The sequence below is a fragment of the Lepisma saccharinum genome, chromosome 1, assembly GCF_977018435.1.
Source record: "Lepisma saccharinum chromosome 1, izLepSacc3.1, whole genome shotgun sequence".
NCBI classification, from domain to species: domain Eukaryota; kingdom Metazoa; phylum Arthropoda; class Insecta; order Zygentoma; family Lepismatidae; genus Lepisma; species Lepisma saccharinum.
Genome location: NC_139229.1, coordinates 217732755 through 217758808, shown reverse-complemented (window position 1 = coordinate 217758808; position 26054 = coordinate 217732755). Strand labels below are relative to the sequence as shown.

The following is a 26054-nucleotide window of genomic DNA, read 5'->3' as shown; positions in this document are numbered from 1 at the left end:
AGTGCATGCAGATTGACTGAAGTGTCGCTTGTCGTTTCGGCTTGAAACTTCCGTGTCGCTTGTTGCCTGTCTCTTCGCTATCGAAGCGACAAGCGACACAGGTTCCTTCAGTCTATAAGCAAGCATACACTGCGTGTAGATGAATAATATAACTTCAAAAAGGAAATCGAAATAATAAAGAACTATTTAACATCCATGTTCACAACATGCCTGTAGGTGTTGCTATGTTCATTCGCGGATTTTGGTTTGCGAGCAGTAGCCATTTACCACTGCAGAAAATCAGCAACAAAGTATTTGCATTCTCTATCACTATCACAGATCAAATAAAGGGGCTCGTTGTTCTGCAGCTATGAACCGAGTGGACCTGTTTGTTACCCCTTAGGCGACTTTCTGAAGCAGATTCCATTCTCAGTATGAGGAACGTTTATATCTGGAAATCTGTCAAGACAAGAGACCTTGTCACAGATTCTGGTCCTGGGAAGGATTAAATGCGCTCTCCCCCTCCCCTGCTCTTTTAACAAGGAAACGAGGAGATAGTTGGCGTCTGTGCTTTCAGTCAGACTTGAAAATTTGGCTTAGGTGATTCCACGAAAATCTTTAAAAGTTGCCAAATGTAGCTCTTGTCCCACGCCACAAATATTCAAGTTTGCAATTTAAGTGTCGTAAAGTAACTGTTTCTTGTAACTAGTTGCTTCCAATCAATGCTTCATATCGACGGAGTGTTTCTTTCAGGGTGCGGCACTATTATGGGGGAATATTCCTCGATTACAATCCTTCCACGAAAAAATAAAATCTGCGTATGCCCATGATTATTGGTTATTTGACTGAAAGCATACCCTTAGAATTACTTATATTAGAGTGGGTGGTTTAGGAGTGGTTATGTCCAGGACCCTTGACCGTCAATACCCCTCGAGAATGATTTATGTCAAATTTTTAATCAATATATTTAGATTGAATGATTTGATTGATTTATTTGCTGTTTTAAGTCCACTTTATGCACAGTAGCTAATCGGAACTGGACGTACAGTTTAAAGTGGGATCCGAACCACTATATGTGCCTCCACCGAGTTTATAACTCGAGACCCCTTAATTACAAGGCGATGACACTACCACTGCGCCATCGGGAAGGCACTCAATAGATTTATACTATGATGTAATAGGTATAAAATGTGTTTCCGAGTGCAGAAATCACAAATAACAGGAGATATTGGATCCCAAAGTATGGACCGTGTAAGTTAAAATAAATAATAAAACCTACCTCATAGTACTTTCACTGCACAGAACCAGACAATGTCGACGATTAGGGGGCAAGGGGTCAGTTAACTCCCCCCATTTTTGACACTTTTGCCCCGCACTATGCTAAACGTTCTCTACCAAGAGATAGTAAACTGTCCTTGCCCCCTCAGTATTGGCTCCTTCCCATCCCCAGTTTTGGAACCCAATCGCCGCCACTGGAACCAGCAAAGCCATTCAATAGAAGAGAAATTGGGTTGAAGAATGCCACAAAATGAAAATATTTGTAATGTGCTCGAAACATACTGACTATCCGAAACATCATTTTTAAAATGCTTCTACTGAAATTGTATGTAAGGGTGCCCTTACAATGTTGTTAACCCCCTCTCTATATCTCCGTGTGTATGAGGGTGGGGGTTGTGGGTGGAGAGCTAGTTCTTCCCCCTCATCTATCAACTAGCATGGGTTAAAAATCGGTGCAAATGAATGAATTACATTAACAATATGCATAAATCACGTAATAAGCAACATTAAAATATGCTGCAATTTAACCAAACATATGACTACAAACATAAGAGAATGAAAAGCATCACACGAGCCTCCCCAATGTCGTAGTAGTATCATTATTCCTATTATCACATCTGAGCATACAGCAACAAACAATATTCATCCCATAATATTCGCAAACTGTCATGGAATAGATTTTTGGAATATTCGTATGCAAAGAAATGAATGTGGATGGCCAAGGGAACTAAGTATTTTTGTCATCAAAGTCACCAAAGCTATTTAATCTACAACTTATAATGCAAAGTATATTTCTCAAGTCCACTTTATTCACAGTAAGGCTAATCGGGACTGGACCTACAGTTTAAAGTGAGATTAATTGGTTCTAGCGCTGCCTTAAATAAAATTCAAATAAATGGGTTATCAATTAATATTAATGATGAGAGGGTCCCACACTGCACAACTGTTAAGAACTTAGGTGTGATATTTAATGAGAAACTTGACTGGCAAAACCACGTAACGTCTCAGAGTTCAAAAGCTTATGGTATACTTAGATCACTCTATAAATCATCGCACTTACTTTCGATTGATTGATTGATTGATTTAATTTATTTTACTTCGCGTTTTGTGCCTCTAGGCTAATTTGCGAAGATGGGGATGAGTGATGAAATGATGAAATTGATGAATGGACATTCACAAACAACCAAGCCCGACCGGGATTCGAACCCGGGACCCTTGGCGGCACTTACTTTCGACTGATGTTAAATTGCGCCTTATGCAAGCTCTAGTTCTTCCAATTTTCGATTACTGTGACGTTGTTTACGGTGTTAATTTAACAAAAAAGAATGCTAAAATTGCACAAAAAGTACAGAATTCTTGTATACGTTTTGCATTTAGCTTGAAACGAAGGGATCACATACTGCCTTACTTAAATGACGTTAATTGGCTGAATATGACACGACGCAGAAAACTTCATCTGGCCTGCACAATATTCAAAATTCTGCAAACAAAAACACCCACATACTTATACGACAGACTCCAATTTAGACACGACATACACAACTACACGACTCGACACTCTAAGAAACTTAATCTGGACAGATTCTCAAAATCCATATTCCTGTCATCCTTCAAAGCTACTTCTGCATATTGTTGGAATGCGCTGCCACCAGATGTTACCTCGTGTGCGACATATAACAGCTTTAAAAGGGCAGTAACAAAAGTACTTCTACATGAGCAAGGACAAATCATCAGTACTCATGACTAGATTCAGCATGCTTACGTTGAAATCAAATCAAAACAAAAAATGAGCAGATTCGAACCCAAGATGAACATTTTGATGTGTATGAATGAGAGAAATTGTTTTTTTTTTTTTTTATCTTTTTAGTGTGTTAATTACTGAAATATTTAGAAGTGAAAATGTAATGGAATTCGTATGTTATAGTAGTAATTGTATTTTGTCTGTTTTATTGTAGTAGATTTTGCGGGTTAAGTGGTAGAGCAGCCACAGGCTGAACTTCGCCCATGAATAAAGAAATTCTAATTCTAAGAAATTCTAATTCTAATTAATTTCATTCCGTGTATTAAAAGTTAGAATATCAACTACTTTTTAAAATGTGTATTTTTACTAATAAATGTAAAAAAACTCAATCTAATAATTAATAAGAACAATTCATGGACATCAGCAGGACTTTTATTTTGGTGGGGGAGAGGGGTGTAAGTGAGGCATATTCCTACACAACAGTGTCGCCCCCTGAAAGAAACACTCTGTAGATATGAAGTTATCATGTCCCTGCACTACCCCTTTGATAATATACACAAACGACTGTGACTGAAAGAAAAGGATGCATGTGAACTGATTTAATTGATTTGGTGTCTCAAGTCCACTTTATTCACAGTAAGGCTAATCGGGACTGGACCTACAGTTTAAAGTGAGATCCGAACCACTATATGTATCTCCACCGGGTATCGAACCAGGGACCCCTTGATTAGAAGGCAACGACGCTACCACTGCGCCATCGGAGAGGTCTGAATGTGTGTAAAATACGTACTTTTTGGTTGACCTTCATTTTCCAGGGATGGTGGCACGGACCCCCCCCTCCCCCGTGCCCAGCCCTCTGTGCATCCAGGAAAACATTATTTAAAATTGTATGCCCTAAACATTTACTTCAATGATATTTTGAATTAGAATCTTAGATTTTAAATTAATTTGAAAAATATAAAATCCGGTAGCCGTTTTTAAAAATTTTCAGAAATAAGTTGTCATATTTTCAGAAGGAAAGAAAAAGCTATCAATTTTGTCTCTGGGTAAGTTAGATCTTATAAGTTCATTACAAAAATACTTGTGTTGGTGTTGCACCTTTCCCTCTCGATGATAATTGAAATTTTAGTAAACCAAGTTTTCGGTCCCAAAAAATTAGATAATAATACTATTTTATTAATTTAATTGTCTACTAAAATATAAGTGTAATATGTTGAAATATTTTTTTCTGGAATTCTTATTACTTGGTTATCATTGTTGTGAAATTTCAAAAAGATTGAGTATTTGTAAGGGAGATAGAATTATTTTTCGAAGACAGTGCAGCTCACTTGGAGGCTTTGGGAATAGAGGAAAGGATGAATCACTGAAAGTTTGAGAAACTGTAGAAATGAAACCAGACAAGTTAGAGAAAAAAAATATGTAGTTTCTCACCAGTATTAAATGTGCCAAGTTTCATCAAAATCTGAGAGCATAGGTTCCAAAACCTCTTTTTTTACTTGGTTGAACTGACATGGAATGACATGACTTATATATATTATCATAGGGCAAATATGTTAACTTTTTAGTGCCTCGTTCTACCCAATGAGTACAGGGAAAGGATTGTAACTTTCTTTCATCTCCAATAAGCTCATGTTTATATCCGTATAGGAACTGTAAATCTGGAGAGATGTATAATTAAAGGAAGGAACTAAATACCAAAACTTCCAAGTGTCTACATAAAGAATGTATTTTCTTGGTCAATGGGGGTAAAACCTACCACTAGAGCATGGTTTATCAAAATATGGTATGCAGTACTGGTACACGTGCTATGTGTTCAGAAAGTAAATACTCGGTCGATGATGGCGTTGAGAGCGAAAATTAAAATATGAAATCAATTAAGACCAAATCGTATAATTTCAGATGCCATTGCCACTTGAAGTTCTTGGAGAGACATATATTTCCTTTCCTGGAGTGTTTCACATGTGTGGTAGAAAGATTTCCGTAACAGAAAATAAAAGCAATAACAGTCTTAAAATACGCACATCTGAAAGACAAAGAACGAGAATAAAAGTATTCGAGTGATAAGACATTCAAGTAATTTATATGATTTGTTACCGCTGCCGCTTAAAGTAGGAGTTGTATGTGAGTGATTAATGTTATCTATTGGATGCGTGTTTGAGCTCCCATCCCCAACGTAATGGGGTTTTTATTTAACTGCCCTTTATAAAATGATGCCGGTACGATTTCATTTTCATCTTAAATCGAATTTATTTTTCCTAAATTTCCGGGGACAAATTTAGTACAAGAACTTTCACTTTTCCTCTTCATCTATTGTTTATAAGAATTAATGTGACAAAGGATGGACTTTTGTATGGCGTATTATGTACATAAAATCTTTGTCCAGTGTCACAGCACATAGCCGTATTTAGAGAGGGACTTTGGATGTTCAAAGGTTCAACCCCCCTCCCCCCGAAACTTCTGACATGTTGTATTAAGGGACGTCCAGGAACCAAAATCAGTATCTCATTTTCAAAAATTTATTCGAAGCTTTTCAAAATACAAGGGGAGACAATGCTGAGGCGATCGATGTACCTTTATCAATTTCATCATATCATCTTTCATCCTCATATTTGCAATCAGCTAAAAGTAACAGAAAGCGAAGTAAAGAAGGCTAAACCAATCAAATGATCGAGCTAGAATTTTCAAACACTTGCAATTCCCGAAACTTGTGCAAAACAGTTTTTTCTCGGAATCACAGCCCACCTCCATTGCTCCATTTTCACTTCTGCTGTTGTCTTTCCAGTGTATTTTTCTGGTTCTGACTGAAAAATGGGTTTGGGGTGTCCCAAAATTGCCTTTCCGACCTTTAAGTTGCCCCATTTGATAAGGTTTTAATCCTCCTTGACAGGAGTTCAAACCTAGGACCTCCAGCTTCGTAGCGCGTTACGTTCACCACCCTCCACCCAGCGGCCTATGTAGTGTATACATGCAGTCCTATAAAACATGTACTTAGTGCATAGCGACTGTCGGCTGTCGACTGTTTGGTAAGCACAAGAACAATTATGAGCATCGGGAGGAGAGGATCGAACCGAACCGATCCATGGACCCCCTGGAATTTGCATAGTTTATTTCAAGATACAAAACATTTTTACTATTAATAAGAGAAATAACAAAACAGTTTTATTATTAATAAGAGAAATAAATTTCAGTTAGTATTCGAACAGAATAACAAAAATAAAAGTTTCATTAGATCGAAAAAAATAGTGTACATTAAAGAAACCATTTTATATATATATATCATAATCTACCATTTAATCGAAATAATAAATGGTTCCACAGTTTTGAAAATTCCAATTTTTTTAAAAAAATAAAATGTTCAGCTGTCTCACTTTGAAAGCTTTTATTGAACAACGAATATAAAAGATATTAACAAAAAAGAATAACTACACATGTCGTGTACTCTAACTGTATTAAATGTAAAATATACAATGTAAAACAGCTATGCTGTTCATCTGCTGGATCGAGAACGAAAGTCTCCTCACGGATATAATAACAGCAATAATAATAATAATAATGAAAATTATGATAATAATAATAATGGAATTAAATTATATAAGTTTTATGGTATTTTGATTAACATTGTATAATAATATTTATTATTATTGTTATTATTTATATTATTGAAATTTGATCAATGGTCTGATCCCTCCCAAAAATTTTTGTTGAACCCAACCCATGTCTACGGCCATATCATAGAAGGAATTAAATTCCGTCACCAAACTGATTTGCCGGAACAGAGTTCCGTTGTATTCCGGGTCTGCTGCATATCTACTTATTTAATGAACTATTCACATTTCCATAAAGTGTAAATATTTATTCAATTTGTCCAGGTTTTCAAACGGATGGCGACAGCCCCCACCTTGGCATGTATATTTATTTATGTATGTGTGTGGGGGGGAAGGGGTCATCCCCCAAAGAATGAACATTTGCAAGCTGAAAGAGAAATTCCCCTTCTAACCTTCCCCCAAAGAGGTATCACTCAGGTACGGACAGACGCACAGATTTACAAAGATAATCAACAAATAATGAACAAATAATGCATCTCTGCTACTGTTTCTGGCACCTAGAAATGTGACTCATTCTTCTAGATGTCCCTGGTTGATGTGATGTGGGAGGAGTTTTTCTTGATCTTAACATAAACAGTAGTTTCCAATAACTGGATGTTCTTGACCCATCCAACTAGAGCCTACAGGCCATATAGCACAGATTAGACACACACACACACGCACACCCCCCCACACACACACACACTCACACACACACACACACACACACACTCACACAAAAAAAGGCAAAGTTGAAATGAACGATTGCATGGAAATTACTGCCAATTCGTATATGCAATAATAAGCACATTAAGCTCAAATATACACTAACACCTGTGATAGAGTATCCCAAATCAAGATATATATATATGAATGAAACCGTTGAAAGCATATGAATTTTCCTCAAGGTAAAAATGCAAAAAAAGCAAAAATTAACCCACTAGTAATGACGTGAGGGTTGGTGGAGGGTGGTGGAGGGTGAGGGCGGATGGAGGGTCGTGGAGGGCGAGGACGAGGGCGATTGCGATCTCGGAGGGTGAGAGCGGTGGAGGGCGAGAGCGATCTCGGAGGGTGAGAGTGGTGGAGGGTGAGGGCGATAGCGATCTCGGAGGGTGAGGGCAGTGGAGGGCGAGGGCGATGTGCGATCTCGGAGGGTGAGGGCAGTGGAGGGCGAGAGCGATTTGCGATCTCGGAGGGTGAGGGCGGTGGAGGGCGAGGGCGATTGCAATCTCGGAGGTTGAGGGCGGTGGAGGGCGAGGGCGATTGCGATCTTGGAGGGTGAGGGCGGTGGAGGGCGAGGGCGATTGCGATCTTGGAGGGTGAGGGCGATGGAGGGCGAGGGCGAGAGCGATCTCGGATGGTGAGGGTGGTGGAGGGCGAGGGCGATGTGCGATCTCGGAGGGTGAGGGCGGTGGAGGGCGAGGGCGATTGCGATCTTGGAGGGTGAGGGCGATGGAGGGCGAGGGCGAGAGCGATCTCGGAGGGTGAGGGTGGTGGAGGGCGAGGGCGATGTGCGATCTCGGAGGGTGAGGGCGGTGGAGGGCGAGGGCGATTGCGATCTTGGAGGGTGAGGGCGTTGGAGGGCGAGGGCGATTGCGATCTTGGAGGGTGAGGGCGATGGAGGGCGAGGGCGAGAGCGATCTCGGAGGGTGAGGGCGGTGGAGGGCGAGGGCGATTGCGATCTCGGAGGGTGAGGGCGGTGGAGGGCGAGGGCGATTGCGATCTTGGAGGGTGAGGGCGTTGGAGGGTGAGGGCGACTGCGATCTCGGAGGGTGAGGGTGAGGGGAGGTTGACTCAAAATGAACACCTCTGGGCAAGAGAGAGAAGTGCCAAGGGATTGGACAAAGGAACTAATAGTTCCCATATTCAAGAAGGATGACAGAAAGGAATGTAAAAACTACAGAGGAATAACACTTATGTGCCACTCAGCAAAGTTGTATGAGAAAATATTAGAGAAAAGAATAAGGGAAGTAACAGAGCTGAACATGAGAGAGGAACAGTATGGATTTAGAAGAGGCAGATCAACAGCATATCTGATATTCACCATAAGACAAATGCAGGGAAGGCACTACGAATATGGAAATGATTTTATTATAGCATTCCTAGGTATAGAAAAGGCATACGACAGCATGGACAGAACAAAGATTTGGAAGGCTCTAAGAGAGAAAGGAGTCGAGGAAGAGATAGGGTGTTGAGTGCAGAGAACATACAAGGCCAGCCAGAGCTGTGTGAAGACACCAGTGGGAAGAACAGAGTGGTTCAGTATAAGTAATGGACTAAAACAGGGAAGTGCTCTTTCCCCACTGCTCTTCATAATCACAATGGATACAATTAATGAAGAGGTGGGGAAGAAGATAGGAGAGAAAGAGATGAAGGCCCTGTTGTTCGCTGATGACTTAGTAATATGGGGGAACAGGGAAGAAGAAGTACAGAGACAGTTTGATAGTTGGGAGTGAGGAAATCAGAAGAGCAGGAATGAAATTCAGTGCAGAAAAGAGTGAGGTGCTAATAACAACACGAAACAGAGCCAGAAATGAACAAAGAATAATATGGACACGGAAGAGTTGAGGGTGGTGGAGAGCTTCTAACATCTAGGAAGCATAATTGAGAGAAGTGGAAGAATATATGAGGAGGTAAACAGAAGAGGACAAATGGGTGGTGGACTATAGTAAAGCATCCAAAGATTAATATGGAACAGGGATGTACCTATGAAATGCAAGAAGGTAATATATAACACATACTATGTGCCAATAATTACGTATGGAGCAGATACTTTGACAATGACAGAGAGAGACAAAAGAAAGATGCAGGCAGTGGAGATGAAATTTTTAAGGTATATTGGGGAAGACTAGAAGGGATAGAATAAGGAATGAGGAGATCCAACAGACAGTGGATGTGGTGAAGCTTCAGGATCGATCAGGCACAGATGAGATGGTTCGGACACATGAAGAGGATGGATGCAGAAAGACTACAGAACAATTAACACACAGAATTAACAAAGGTGTTTAGTGGAAGCACTTAGTATTCTTACCTTTAAATAGTGATGAGGTTTTGAGAGGGACATTTGAATAGATATGCGGGGGGCACCAGCCAGTTGATCCTTCACAGAGTTCAGCTGATTAAAAAACAAAATTTCATGAAGTGGTACACAAGCAGGTGACTCGAGTAAGTCTGTAAACACAGCACACAGGTAGTCCAAGATTTCCTGCTGGATTCGCTCACGCACAGAAGATGCCTTCATCTGAGATATTTCCATCAACCTCTGCAGGGGAAAGGAAAAAGAATATGAGAAAAATATGATACACGAATGTACATCCTTCCTGATTGTACATAATTATTTGATAATACAGTTGGGACAGCTTCATACATCAACTCAGTTCTGCATAATTCTCTTTTATACGTAAATTACTGTAGGTCTCGGCAAAATATAATTTTAAAATGTATTAATTAAACCTTAGAAAGATGAGTGCAGTGTGGCGGTATCACAGGCAAGGAGAGGCACAAAATCAGAGGAGAAAGATTTGTTGCAGTTGTTCAGAACATGAGACACATTTTCTTTTGCACGTAATTGCAATACGAAAGTACACATGATAAAAAAATGCCGATAGGTAACATTTGTCGTGTTCCATAATAAAAACAGTACACCAGGTCCTTCAGGGAACGTTTCAGTTGCTACTGGTCAGCCATGGAGAACAGAAAGAGGAAGAGCAGAAATTTAAATTTATACGAGAAGTGGATGCTAATTCACATGATACTAAAACTGAAAAGCTGCAGATTTAGGCATCGCTTATGCCACACTTTGTACAGTCATTAGTAAAAGAAATGCTAATTTATACAAATTTTTAAAATTGGGTAGTAAATCAACAAAAAACAGTCATCGACAAGAGGAAAGATAAGCAGATTTGGAAAAAAAGTGATTCCGTCCGACAGCATTCCAGGGCATTTTGACTTTATGCACGTCGCAGTTTCTGCAACGTGTCTGCATAGCACTGCGCATTGATTGTGTCTCCACGCTCTAGGATATCTTCAAGCAGAGGGCCCTTGCAGTCGAAGAAGCAGCTCATCATGACCTTACCAGAACTCATATGAACAGTGACATGCGGTGATGTCGACACTTGAGGTAGCAATCAGTGTCGTGCCCAAGGGAGGTTGGTGTGGGTCATAATCCCCCTCCCCCTTTAGGGCCCAGTATTCCTAAAAATAGAATGTCAAAGAAAGGAAAGGACTACTGAAAAGAAGCATGTGTTAATCCCACCCACTTTCAAAAATCCAAAACATGTTGATTTGACTATTAAGCCAGAGATCCCGGGTTCGAACCCCGACCTGGGAATGGGTGTTATTTGTGTTTGTCCCTTCATCAATTTTATCGTACCATCTTGACAATTAGCCAAAAGTGTAGGAAAAGCGAAGTAAAACAAACCAAATGAAACAATCAATCAATGATTTGATTTATGCTACTTAGCGTTGCTGTCACATTTGGTTAATCGCGAAGATGGTACAATACAATTAATGAAGATACAAACAAAAAAAACACCTATACCGAGGTCGGGGTTCGAACCCGGAACTCCTGATGTCACACGGTGCAGTGATAACCACTAAACTGCGGATGGTTGATTTGGTCTTTAAGTCCACTGTATGTACATAAAAGCTAATCGGGACTGGACCCACAGTTTAAAGTAGGATCCAAACCCCTATGTGCGTCCACCTGGTACCGATCCGGGGCCACTTGCACTCCCCCCACGGAGGTCTGCCGACAACAAAGATGAGTAGAAAGCTCTAACTATTCGCATACTTGGGTATCGGTAAAGCAAACTGCGTATTTACTCAGTGGTATGTAAATTTCAATTGTATTTTTGAAACACCATAGCTATTTGGATATGATTAACGTTTTTCCAAAAAATTTGCACTGCTTGATTTCCCTAATTTCTTCATCTCACGATCTCGTTACTGAAGGATCCGGGCTCGAGCCCTGGCCTGTGCATGAGTGTTCCTTTGTAACTACTTTTCATCCGTTTAATTTAATCAACGTTCATCGTCATGGCAGAAGTTAGGTAAAGTGATGGAAAAGCAACGCAAAAGAAAATGCAAATAATTTTCTCCCAATCCATCTGCAGGGCACTGTGAAATCAGGAGTCTAGAGTTCTCTGTTTACGATTGTCCCTCGTGACTTCCATAAGCTCATTAGCTACTTATCGCGATTGAATCTATACTGCTAGAAAAAGTGATGGAAGGTGGCAAAAATTAAATATATTAGAGGGGATGAACAGGTAACAAAACTCACTTTTTTGTAGTTTCTTCAACAATATTCATTTGGCTTTTTTAGTTTTGGGATACATTTTACATTCCAAATTATTTCATTATTCACTGCAGAGTACAACACATACGAACAAGAATGCGCGCTCGTCACGGGTTCGAATCCCAGCCTGAATTGTTCTTTGTGAGGTCCCTTCATCAGTTTCATTATATCATCACTCATCCTCATTTTCGCGATAACCAAATGTGGCAGTAAGGTGAAGTAAAATAAACCAAACCAACAACAACAATTAGAACGCGTGTTTTCTTGACTGTTTAGCTTACCCATTTTTTTATTAGAGGCCAAATTATTAGTACATTTAAATAAAGCACTACTAAAACGAGAGCGAGAGAGAGCGTGAGCAAATATATGTTATTTAATCATTATATATTCCATATTTGAAAAAAAGAAAAGAAACCATAACATTTTTGTCTGCACATAATACAAGTACGTTCCCATTCATATACAAATACGAGGGCTGCACTGAAAGTTTCGGGAAAATGACATAAAGAAGAAGAATGAAAGTACATCAATTTTTTATTGCTTTTCAAAATATTCACCCTTTACAGCAATGCATTGTTTCATGCGATGGAACCAATTGTTGAAACAGTTTTGCCAGTCTGAAGTTGGTACCTGCGAGACATGCATTTCGTATGTTTCGATAGCCTCTTCGGGAGTGAAAATTCGCTTACCACGCAACTTGTTCTTCATTGTTGGGACCAAAAAACAATCACATGGGGCTAAGTCAGGTGGATAAGCTGGATGAGTCATGAGTTCAACTTGTTCATGGTCCAGAAAGTTCCTTGTGTCAGATGCTGTGTGCGAGCTGGCATTGTCGTGATGCAGAATGATTCGACGATTGGGGTTTGAAGTTCTGAGCATGTGGAGTACTTGTGGCAGACAAATTGTGGTACACCATTCTGCATTGACTGTTCTACGATTCTCTAGTGCAACAGTCGCAATGTGACCTGATTTACCGAAAAAAGAGGCAACCATTTTTTTCCACACACTGCGTGCACAAACAATTTTCGTTGGTTTAGGCTCATCCTCGAACACCCACACAGCAGATTGTCGCTTTGTTTCAGGTTCGTAAGAGTAAATCCATGATTCATCGCCTGTGACGATGTTAAACACAAGATTTGATGATCCCGACTTGAACCGTTTGATCATAGCCTTGCACCACTTCACACGGTCGTCTTTTTGTGCTTTTGTTAAATTGTGTGGCATCTAACGGGCACAAAGCTTTTTCACACCTAAATGATTGTGCAAAATTGTTTGTATTTGACTCATGCCAATACCTAAGAAACCCTGAATTTCGCGATAAGTCACATGTCGATCACTGTTGATTAGTTCACGAACTGCATCAATGTTTTCTGGCACAATGGCTGTCGATGGGCGGCCTTCACGAATTTCATCACTAAGGCTAACCTGGCCACATCTGAATTCTTGAAACCAGCGATAAATTGTCGTCTTTGATGGGGCATCTTTGTGAAAAGTTTCGATCATTCGAGTAACACACTGTTGCTGTGTTAAACCTCGCCGAAAATCATAATAAATCATGGCACGTAAGTTCTCTCTTGTTAATTCCATTTTTTTTACAAACACCTCACTTCAAACTTCTATCCTGAAATGAAAACGAATCCGTGTTACATCAGTCCTTGTAATTACAGTCGGCAAATATCACAGTTTATAAATATAACAAAATCTAACAGATTGCATAGTTGCCAGTACCTTATTCCTGAAACTTTCAGTGCGGCCCTCGTAAAACTACATCCCATATTATACATACATATTGTACAACGTTTAAAAGGTTGTGTTAATACAGAGAACATAAGTACAGCAGAAAATTTTCCTACGAGTTCTTTAGAGGATTTACAAAGGAATCGAAGGGAAACCTATAGGAGATGGACTGGAGGGCCTGAAACCAAGGGCTTTCAACCATGGGAGCGGGGGGCGAGGGGGCAAGGGAAGTACAGGCAGAAATTTTCCCTTTCGCTTCGGGCGGTTGTCTATACCTGGATCTGGTAAGGCGGAAGAAGGGCCAGCTAGGGTATTCAGCCTTGCTAGCTGATCACATCGAGGGGCGAGAAGCACGTGGAAAGAAATGTTGCATATGAACTGAGGCTTCAAGATATTAAATATTGTGATTTGAAAATAATTAGAGACGTGAGATTGATTGATCTATCCCTGCTAGACTAGCTACTCCTCAGTGCACGTCACTGCATATGGACAGCCTTGGATTTCTTTGGCGCGGGAGAATCTACGTGTTTCCATTGTTGGTTTTGCCGTTTGCTCTCAGGCTCAAAATGGTGGCACCACGTTTCGTCCCCTGTCACGATACGTGACAGAAATGCATACTCTTCTTTGTGGTACCGCTGCAAATGACTCAGACATGCAGTCATTCTGTCAATCTTTTGTCACTCCGTCAGTTGATGCGGAACCCACTGCATGCAAATTTTTCGGAACTGCAGGTGATCTTTTATAATGGTATGCACAGAGCCATGACTAATGCCAACCTGAACACGAATTACTTCCTCTGTGATTCGTCGGTCTTCCTGGATCAGACCATCGATCCTCGCAATCACATCAGGCGTAATGGCTCGATGGGCTTGTCCCGGGCACGGATCATCTTGCAGTGATGTGCGTCCTTTGCGGAATCTCTTCTGCCACTCGTGCACACTTGACAGGGACATGCAGTGTTCGCCATACACTGCAGACATGCGACGATGAATTTCGCGTGTTCCAGCACCCTCAGCCACCAAGAAATGAACCACACCTCTCTGCTCTGCTCTTCTTTGCTTGCCTCCATTTCCAATGTTGGACGAACACACTTTTCACTACGCTCACCTCCTGAGCAATGACGAAGCAACTGTGTGAACCTGTGCGTTTTCACTATGCATTTCTCCTACCCTACAGATGGCAGTATCGATATGTAACAACAGTGTTGCCAACTTTTGTGAGGAATGTGTTTTATGGTGGCTGTTCGGTTTTCATTTTACTGTCCCTCATACATTGGTATATATAGGGGAGGAATGGGTACACTGGTTAATATTATTGGTAATTTCATTTTTACCAATATATTCATTTCTCCCCATTACATACTGATTACTTGCAGGGCCTCCTCGATGGCGTAGTGGTAGCGTCGTCACCTTGTAATCAAGGGAGCCCAGTTTCGATACCCGGTGGAGGCACATAGTGGTTCGAATCAAACTTTAAACTGTAGGTCCAGTCCTAATTAGCCTTACTGTGCATAAAGTGGACTTAAAACACCAAATCAATCAAATTAATTACTTCCATTACTCATGTATCTATGTAAAATTCCAGACTATTTTACCGTGAGAACGAGATCCCATGTATGTGTAAATACTAGCCTGTAATTTAAAATGAAATTCTGCCACTTTATTATTTGTGTGAATATAAATGTACAATTAATAATAAGCCCTGGTTTAGTAAAGTAAGCATTCAAAGCAAAACCAATTGGTCATCTGGTTACATATTAACGATTTGTATTTTTCAAGGAACATTTACAATTTTATATTGGACTGGTAGAATATTGGTACTATATTGGTATTGAGAAATATTCCACATTGTTCCATACCTACAATGTCACACATACACCTAACTTATCATGAATCATAAATATGTAACATAAACATACTTTGTGTGTTTCATTGGTATTTCTGAAACATACAATTTGCTTATTTGCACACTATTTCAGATGTGCCAGCCAGTCTATGTTATGTGAAGTAACAACACGGCTGCACAGTTAGTTGTTAAGCTTGACAAATGCAATTTTCTCTAACAATAACTGCCATCGTGGATATTAATGATCTTATTGAAGTTATCTTACCTTCATAAAATATTGAGATTCTTTATGTTCCATGCAGTGTTATCCAGATTCATTGCAACAATAATGGTTGGATATTCAGTGAAAGCACACACAACCACATCCAAAAACAGACAGTATATGATTGCATTTGTTTGTTTAAAATATACACCCATGAATACAAAAGCCTATTGACCTGACCATTGAAAGATTTTTCACAGAAAAGTTACCAGAATATTTTCTTGAAAGGGGAATCGAATGAACAGTATGCTTCCCATGTGGTTGAACATAATAGGTTAGCTCTTGAGTCTGTTCACTGTCTAGCCCTGGCTATTGATCCAGCAGATTTTAGATGATATGTCCCCTTTATGCACTATAGTTCAGATAACGGAGCTATATTTTTGGACACATTGTGCTTCTTTCATAGAAATGTTGCAATCTCATGATAAATTCTGGCATTATATTTGACTGACAATACACACATAAAACCTTAAAGTATTCAATAAACGATTCAGTATGACCTTTTGAACAAATTTTACTTGTGGGTATGGTCGATATTTTTAAAGGCGAATGTTGATTGATTGACTGATTGATGTGGTTCTTCTAACTTTGCTTTTCTGCCACTTTTGGTTAATTGCGAAAATAAGGATGAGTGATGATATGATGAAATTGATGAAGGGACACTCACAAAGGACACCATGCTCAGGCCAGGATTCAAATCCAGAACCACCTGGCATGTAGCATGCTGTGCTAACCACTCCACCACAGAGGTCAGAAGGTGAAAAGTAAGGCTGTCAGCAAGTATAGTAGAGTGAGAAAATAACTAAAATGCAAGCACATAAACAAAGGACTGCATAGCATTCTTATTCTCATGAAATCCACTTCCTGTTAAACAAAAACCAACCTCTTTTACTTCATATCTGTTTATTTTCTGTAGTTTTTTTGGACTGCTTCTTGTAACAGGTTCCTCAATTTTGTGCTCAGATGTTTTCAAGCTCTCAAATTTCTCCTGTAAATCTTCAGCCACCTCTCGTATTCTTGACGATTTCTTCTTAGCACCTGGAAAACATGGAATATTTTTACTGTGATGAATTTTTACATTTTCTCTAACTTTAGTTAAAATTTAAAACTTTAAGCATGAAATCATGCTGCTCCTTCATTTCAACTTATTTCCAGTAATTTACACAATCTTAAAGAAATGTACTGACATCCATGTAACTTTCATATTCTTTATATAGCCTAATGGTTAACACTGTCACCTTTGGTACTAGAAATTCTAGTTTGATTCCAGAGAATTATTAAGGAGCTTTTCGGATATAAAGATGTGCACAGAGAAATTAAGACTAAAAAACTGGCAATTACAATCAACATGTTAACAGTGCACTTTTCTCTCTCGTGGACACACAAAATGCTGCCTGGTAGACACTTAATTAGCTACCTGTACTGTTATTTTTACCTCACTTTTCTGCCACTTTAGACTAATTGTGACCACTAGGATAAGTGATTAGATGAAATTGATGAATGGATACTTGAAACTGGAAACTTTGGTGGCCTGTACTCGGACACTGAACAGAATACTTAATTACCTATCACATATAAGGTTTAGCTGTTCACAGACTACAAACAGCTAACATATCAACAACAACTGCATATATTTTGTTGAAAGAGGCACAATTCTAAAATTTTATGCAAGCTTATTTTCTGTTAACTTTCTGAGTCTTATAAAAATTCCTTAGATCTGAGAAAAAAATTCATACCATTCAAAATATCCAGAATTTTTCCAATCCTTAGAACAAATTCCTCTCTGGATTGAAACTTGAGGAACTGGAAGCACTTTTTAAATTCATCTGTTTCAACAATGGAAGATGATAAAGACATAATGTACAATTCATACATCTGTAAATGGAAAAGAAAATAGACAACATTATTTTACAATGAACAAAAAAAAAGGAATTCATTAAAAATACATTAAACTGAAATAGCCTAGAGCACACAAGAGCATTTGAAATGTCTTGTTGAAAAGTTTGTGAAAATTGATGCTCAACCAGTTTAGCCCTAGGACTAAAGTTGGCTGGGTATCTCAATTTGACATGGAATGACTATTCAGATTGAAATTTTGGTCACGCCACAGTTTTTCAATTTAAAGTTTACAAAACTATTATCTCAGTTAAAAATACTGCTGGTTCACATTTAGTTGGCAGTTACAGCCGCCACGCGGTCTGACGAAAGTAAGACCAGTGTCGCCGAAGATTTGAGCGCGAAATTTGAATTCGTATACATAATGGAGAAAAATCGTAATAACTCTGGCACTATGGGACCAATCTACTTCGGATAACTTTTGTTTTGCAGGTAGAACATCAGTGCATGCAACCATGTAACATTTGGATGCCCCAACTGGGGGGGGGGGGGGTACGGGCGGGGGCTGCATACCCCGAATTTCAATGAAAAAATCATAAGAATGTGAAGTTTGCCCCCTCTTCTCCAGCTACTTTGAGGAGAAAACCGGAACTTTTGCTTTTTTTTCAAAGAATGGACCTTCCGCAACAGAATGAAACTTGATTCATGTTTGTGGGTGCAATACAATTTGAATAATAAGGCAAAATGTAAAACTCTGTTTTTTTTACTCAAAACAGCGAATTTTAGCCAATTTGCATATTATTTATAAAATTGTTATAACTCTGACACTATGGGACCAATCTACTTCGGAAAACTTTTGTTTTGCAGGTAGAACATCAGTGCATGCAACCATGTAAAATTTGGATGCCCCAACCATGGGGGGGGGGTTTACGTGCGGGAGCTGCATCCCCCGAATTTCAATGAAAAAAAACATAAAAATGTGAAGTTTGCCCCCTCTTTTCCAGCTACTTTGGAGAGAAAACCCGAACTTTTGCTTTTTTTTTTCGTTCGCACTTGCATCTTGTGTAGCTACTGTGAATCTATTTCTTCCCTGTTGACTCGGCTCTTTGTGGAAATATGTCTGGAAGGAAACAATTGTGCGTTAGGGATATCGATGAGTTGTCATATGATACGAACTGCTCAGAACCGATTATGGCGAGGCCTTTCCTAACAGAGGAGGGGAGGGAGCCTTTGCAATTGTTTGTTTTGTCTATACTTCTGGATAGACTCACGCTTCTGGCCTCTTGGCCTCTGGCTATTGTCAAGCTTCATTGCATTTCTAACATAGAGGCCACAGAAAGCTGACACCGCCAAACCTCATCCAATCCCCCCTCTCCTTGACCCCCCCCCCACCACTACTTCAGCTGGATCACCAGGTCCAAACACAAAGAAGAATGTGTGCCTTATCAGTGCTAAATCACAGCGTTGGAAGCTTGGAGGAAGACAGCATCGTAAATACCAAGCATTTATTGTGTCTGTCAAATGAGGAGCTCAAACACGTGACATATCACGAGAAAGGGGGAGGGGGGAATTTTGGAATTTTCGTAAACACAATTGCAAAACATGTTCCCGAACGAACTGTCAGGGTTTCAACCTCAATATACAAATATAAGTGTGGCAAACCTTCGATAATTTTGTTGCACATCTGGACATATTTTTTTTTGATGCATATTTGCAACGGCGATGGACTAAGGGTTAACAAACAAGTGGAAAATATTGGATGATAGGACCATTCAACACAATTCACTGCAAAATGAATCAAATACTTGACTAGATAGACATAATGCTATGTCTGAGCAAAAAATAATCTACTGCACAACTACTATCATCATAAAATTCAATACCATCCTATTGAAAATTCTGCTATCTGAAATGTCCTGAAATATTACCAACTGTAAGCCACGAATGCCACGTAGAGTAACTTACCTATACAAATGTTCATAAAAGAGGAGCATTTCCATTGAATTATGTTAACTAACATAAATACAGTTTTTACGCGTGTATAGTGCACGTGCATGTATAGTGCATGTGCAATGCGCACCCTGGTTTTTTATGGGTAAAAGTGAAAAAAAATTATATCTCATATATTATGTGCAGTACAATCCAGTTTCAAGAAATGGCTTTCTTAGTTGTGTAGGTCATAAAGCTGATGCCATGCTAATCAAGAGTGAATGACGTCATACCTATTCAATGAGTCATCTGTTGCTATGTGGACCAAGAGCAAAATATCCTCTTGTGTAAACAATAAGTCTCCAACCCATGCCAACTCCCCCTCTCCCTCCAGTGTGTTCTGCATCCTAAAGCTTTCACTCTTTAACCATGTTATTTATTCTGTAATAGATCAGAATTACCTTATGGATTCACAGTGCTCAGGAAGTTATTTTCTATTATTTCTCACCCAACAAATACTGCTGATATGCATCCCATGTAACGAAAGGTGCATGCTCGAATTCCGCCAGAGTTGCACTGCTTTTCTTGGTGTTGCAGAACATTACATTACAAAATGAAAAATCATGTGAAGTGGCCTTCAAACTTTTATATGTGGTTTTGCTCATTCCTTCTTTTTCTAAAAGAACTTTAAAATATATACTTTTTCTTTTCATGACTAATGTAACATTTATACGAGGCACATACATGACCTTCCAAATAGCAGTTAGCAGCACAAGATTTCTTCCATTAAGGAATTTACACACTCCATGTATGTCATATTATTTGGCCAGTAATACATTTTAATTTTTATTATCTTTTTCCGTATGTTTTCTTTCATCCAAAGTACCATGAAAATTAGAACGTTTCTTCATTTTTTGATGAACTTATTTCAACCGCATTGCACATTAGTGTCGTTATCTTGTATGAAATACTGTTTCCATATTCAGAAACTGCAGGATTCAAGCTTTGCAACAATATATAACATGATAGGGTTCCGTAAACATGAAAAATCAATGCAAGTGTCCCAAAATCATGGAATGACCCTGTACGGTTTCATGTTGGCTGTCTGAATTATTCCGTGCATAATACGCACCACAGTTTTTGGGAACAAAAATTTTGGAAAAAAGTGTGCATTATACATGAGTAAATACGGTAGATAAATACAATTGAAGAATCTCACATCCAGAAGTTAGTATCAGAATCTTCCTTAAATTTAAATTATGGTGATTTTTACATCTCTATTCTAACTGTTTGGTTTATTGCAACAATAAGAATGAACAATGAAATGGGTGAAAGGACAAGTACAATGATACATGAACCTGATGCTTTGTAGGATGTGATGCTGACCACATCACCACTGAGGCTAGCCACCAGTATCTTGAATCTCTCATACCTAAGATGTAGACTTTTTTACTCCCTTAAAAGTAGTGCATAACCTCTGCAGAATATCATCTGTGCAGCACATCATAATTTAACAATAACAAATTGACAACTTAAGTAAAAAACTCGATGGTGAAGACATGTAGATATCATTTTAACTTTACCATTAACATTTAAATGCAATACCTTTTTCCCCAAAGGTGACTCTGGTAGATTTTCAGAGAGCTTGAACAAGCACCTAAGCATGGTATTGAAGTTAAATACATAAGAATGAAGATGTTTCATTAGTGTCTTGATCTTCTCCTAGAAAAAAGCAAACAAATTACATACATATAATTTCAAGGAATTAAAAAGTAAGAAGGATGACACATGTGTGAAATTATAATTACACTATATCTACTTGTTGCAAATGTTCAACAAAATAGCTACAAGCACACTGTTAAATCAACAATCTGCCAACATGGATATGTCTCTTCATTAGCTGCAGTTAATAAGAATGAATTCACTCAGTACGTGAGAACAAAGAAAAAATACAAACTATTGTTGATACGAAAAATGTAACTGTTTATTTCACAGGTAGTCAGATAAACTGATCAAGAATATTATGTTGCACTGAGATCATATTTGGTATCCCATTAAGCCAATTGCATTTTATCACCCATTAAAAAATACATAATTTATTACGGATGGAGTAACATGGAATTTTTGCCAATACCAATAAAGTACCAACAGAAAATTGTAAATATTTCTTGAAGAAAATGAATGGTTAATTTAAACTTCTTAATTAATGTACTTTTTTTTGTGCATCAGCACTGAGGCTATTTTGCACCCGTCACATTATATGGGGTCCAGCCCCTTATCATAAAAAAAAATACAAATGTCTGAAAACTAAAATTTCCTTACCTTGGTTAAAATCTGAGGCTAAAAAGGGCACTCAGCACAAATAAGAACAAAACACAGGACGACACATAGAGTTGCAAAAAAGCCAGCTTTTTTGAAGGGATGGTTTCTTTCCGATAAAAAGTTGCCTTTTTTTGGAATAAAACCGGAAATTTTGCCTTTTTTTGGCTTCTTATCAATTACAGCTAACCTATTTCACTTGAAGTTACTGTTATGAGTTTACAGGTTTGTAGCGACATATTTTACAACTAACTAAAATAAATTTACATGATGTAGCAGTAAATAGGCAGATATTGGGCAATCCCAGTGAACACATATTGCATAGTGGTCCGGATACAATTTTAACCCGAGCTTACCGGGGAGGGCGTTGCAGGCCAAAAACCTCTATTATTTATATTTTACAACTGTTTGAAAATAAATTACATTCATTTCGTAGGATGTTCCCAATATTTCCTTATTACTTTTGTTTATAAAACATAAATGTACTTAATGTAATTAGGAGTCAAAATGCACTTGGTGGGTATATCAGACGCCATCTTTGAATGTGTCTCATTCCAGACACTCATGCCAGTGACAGTGTACAATTGGTTGGTTATGATGGTAATTATTGAAATTATCATATTTAATAAACAACTGCACTTCTGCAAACTAAAAAAACATTAATAAAAATTATTATGGATTTTCTGAGTTTTAGTGAATGATAAAATATATGTGCGAGACTCATGAAATAATTGGTTATTATTTTTTATTAATGATAGGAATTTTTGTAATTATTATAATTAATAAATAACTGCACATATATAATCAGCAAAGGAAGCAGTGATTCAATTATAAAATGGTTTCTTGAAATTTAGTGATAAAACAAAGTGTGGCCTGTGAGCCACCCCCGGTATGCAAGTTTCTTGTACGGTGCAGGTAAGCTAGGGTTAAAGCTAAATGTGAAGTCCTAATGAGCATATCTGACAATGAAATTGACTTAAAACAGGCTTTTACATGTTTGTTTGATTGATTGATTGATTTGGTGTTTTAAGTCCACTTTATGCACAGTAAGGCTAATTGGGACTGTACCTACAGTTTAAAGTGGGATCCGAACCACTATGTGCTTCCACCGGGTATCGAACCCGAAACCCCTTGATTACAAGGCGATGATGCTACCTCTGTGCTATCAGGTATTTACATGTTTGTGTCTTAATTTAAATGTTGATGTCATAAAATATGAAACAAATGTTAGTATCAAAATATTAGATGTTTCAGGACAATTAAAAATCTTTACTGTTCACAACACATATGCAGATGTATAGCTAACTACCTATTACGTGAATGTGTGTATATATCCTGTTTAACGGAGCTTTGAGACGGAAGCGACAGGTGACTCATGGAAACCAACCCTTAGAATTAAATGCAACCTTTCGAACAGAAGCAACATAAGCTGCAAGTGTCGCTTGTCACCTGGCCTGTACCATTTTCTCAGGGAACTTTCAGACCGAAACAACAAGTGAGATGTGTCGCTTGGAAGCAGTAATCCATTCAACCTTTTGAATTGAAGTGCAACAATGAGCTAAACATGTCACTTGCATGTTGTTGCTCAGACTATACTGTTTTCTCTCAATGGCATGCATCGTGCACGGTTGCATCGGTCTGTTGTTCTTACATGCAAGGTGAATGTTTTGCTTTATACTGAAGAAGTCTGTGTCGCTTGTCATCTGTAACTTTAGTTTGAAAGCTCCTTCAATGGCACACATCATGTCATCTCGGTCTTGTTTGTGCATGCGTGGTGGATGCTTGCTTACAGACTAATGGTGCCCATGTCACTTGTCACTTCAATGTGATCCCCTACCCCCACACTGTCATGTGTTGCTTCGGTCTGAATATTCTCTATACTTCACAAGATTGTTAGCTACTTCATCAGAGATTAAGATTTCATTTAGCCTGTAAATCACAGAGAACAATTGCAAGTACTATTGATGGAAAAGGCCTGCTTTTTATTAGAATGTTCCTTTTATCATCATGAATGGGCCTCTGGAGTGGAATAAAGTAATGCTGTTGCCTTGTAATAAGAAGGGGTCTGAGGTTCAATCATCAGTGGAGGCAGAGTGCTCCGGATCTCATTTCAAACTGTAGGTCCACTCCAGATTTATTTTATAGGTCTTTTTCTATTTGCAGCCAGTCTTATTTGCTTCTACTTCAGTTTTAGTGCCAGTGTTTTTCAACCACCGGGCCGCAAAAGTTCCTTTGCACCCAGGGGTTGACGACAAACTAATTTTATATTTAACATCAAGTCTATACATATTTGAACTCTATGTCATACTTGATATATTAATATTAATTAAGGTTGCATATTAATTCCCATATAAACTTTAAAGTTCAGAAATGTATTTATGAGTGAAATTGTTGGGATCAGGGCATTGGCTTGTAAGAAATAAATTTACTGGTCTGCGGTCTCACGAAGGCCGAGAACCACTGGAGCAAGCTGCCAAAATACATCACTAGTTGAGCAGGTTTAGCGGCCATTTAACCAAATTATACATGATGTACTGGAAAGCCAGAATACAAATATATATATTACTGAACACAAAATTTAATGTAAAGAGATTTGATACTAGACTTTGAAAAGGTAGACCAGTATTTTCTTTTTTGCTTCATGCACGTGTTCGTACGAGGTGTGGCTAGAAAGAAACCGGATTGTTGTTACAAAATCTTTTATTGGTTATCTTGTACAATACGAACATTATCCCCTTCAAAGTACTCCCCTGTACTATCGATACACCGCTCAATACGAATCTTCCATTGCTGGAAGCAGTGCTGGAAATCATTTTCTGAAACCATGTTCATGACCTCCGTCACTTTTCTTTTCACAGATCCTATGGTCATAAATCTGGTTCCTTCAGTGCTAATTTGACCTTTGGGAATAAAAAAAGTTGCACGGAGCGAGATCCGGCAAATAGGGTGGATGTTCTAACATGGAGATCCCATGATTGGCCACAAAAAGCCTTGACTGACAATGCCATGTGGGCAGGAGCATTTTCCTGATGAAGAATCCATTACTCGCTTTTCCACAAATCAGGTCGTCATCTTCCTACTTGCTCACAAAGGGTCGTCAGCACCGTAATGAAATAATGTTGGGTGACAGTTTGACCTTTGGGTACCCAATTCGAATCAATTCACCGACATTTGCATCGTTTGATTTCCTTTTTAACGTGCAAGGCCATCCAGAACGTGGTCAATTCTCGTCCCTCTTTAAACCTTTGAAACCCCTCAATGCGTGTGTGATAAACACTCATTTCCGTACACTTCCTTCAACAAACCATAAGTTTCTGTGGTGGATTTTCCAAGTTTCATGAGAAACTTCACATTGATACGCTGTTCCACTTTCACACTTAACATTTTTCCGATGCAGCACAGATGTACGGTTCACTTCGTCCACAAGCTACAGCAGAACTGACTGCCGCGTACCCTGGGCAATCACATAGTCGATAGGCAGGATATCACGTTATACACCCATGCACCGCTTGAGCTTGACATGCTTGCTGTTTGTCGACAACAATATCAATCAGGTTTTTTTCTAGCCACACCTCGTATAACAAATTCAAACATTGAAAATCATATCATACTAATCATACTATTAGGTTCTATTAAAAACACATACAAAACTACTGTAGTTATGTGAATGTGCTTATACTACATAGATATATTTAATAAGCCTACCAAAATATGAAGATAACACTCAGAAAGAACTGCCCATTCAAAAAAGCCAGCTTTCTTGAAAACACTGTTTTGTCTAGCTACAAATTTCATATTGTAAATTGTATTTTAAGAAATTAGTGTCTATTTTACAGTAGGGAGATAAACAAAAACCATGGAACAGGAAAAATACTGCCAAATCCTGTATTTTCATTGATTTGAGAAACTTTTGTGTAAAAAGCCGAAAAAAGCCCAACCAAAAAAGCCACGGAATAAAACTCAGTTTTTTTCCAAAAAAAGCTGGTTTTTTTTTTCAAACCACTTCCAACTCTAACGACACAGAATTATACTGGCCATGGGGCCAGTCGCCAGAGCCTCGTTAGTCTGCAGTCCAGGGTGTATTATGTGGAAGTGAGGTTGACTTTTGGGTGCACTATGTGGAAGGAGCACCCCCTTACATCCCAAGGTCTTGCCTTTGAAGCAGGAGCTGCATAGTTAGACATTTACTTCACAGAATCAGGGCATATGAATTACACATTAAAATTCATAAAAATAATAACAAAATAG

General features: G+C 38.7%; 1 protein-coding gene across 1 annotated transcript in view; it reads right to left on the bottom strand.

Annotated features, from left to right (window-relative positions):
* The window catches only part of Orc3 (origin recognition complex subunit 3), a 114450-nt gene that overhangs the window by 26855 nt on the left and 61541 nt on the right, over positions 1 to 26054 (bottom strand). The window contains exons 9-12 of the mRNA XM_083127970.1: positions 21093 to 21209; positions 17459 to 17597; positions 16606 to 16760; positions 9614 to 9844 (exon numbers count right to left, since the gene is read on the bottom strand). Coding sequence (XP_082984096.1) covers positions 9614 to 9844; positions 16606 to 16760; positions 17459 to 17597; positions 21093 to 21209 — 642 coding nt within the window. The remainder of the gene's footprint in view (positions 1 to 9613; positions 9845 to 16605; positions 16761 to 17458; positions 17598 to 21092; positions 21210 to 26054) is intronic.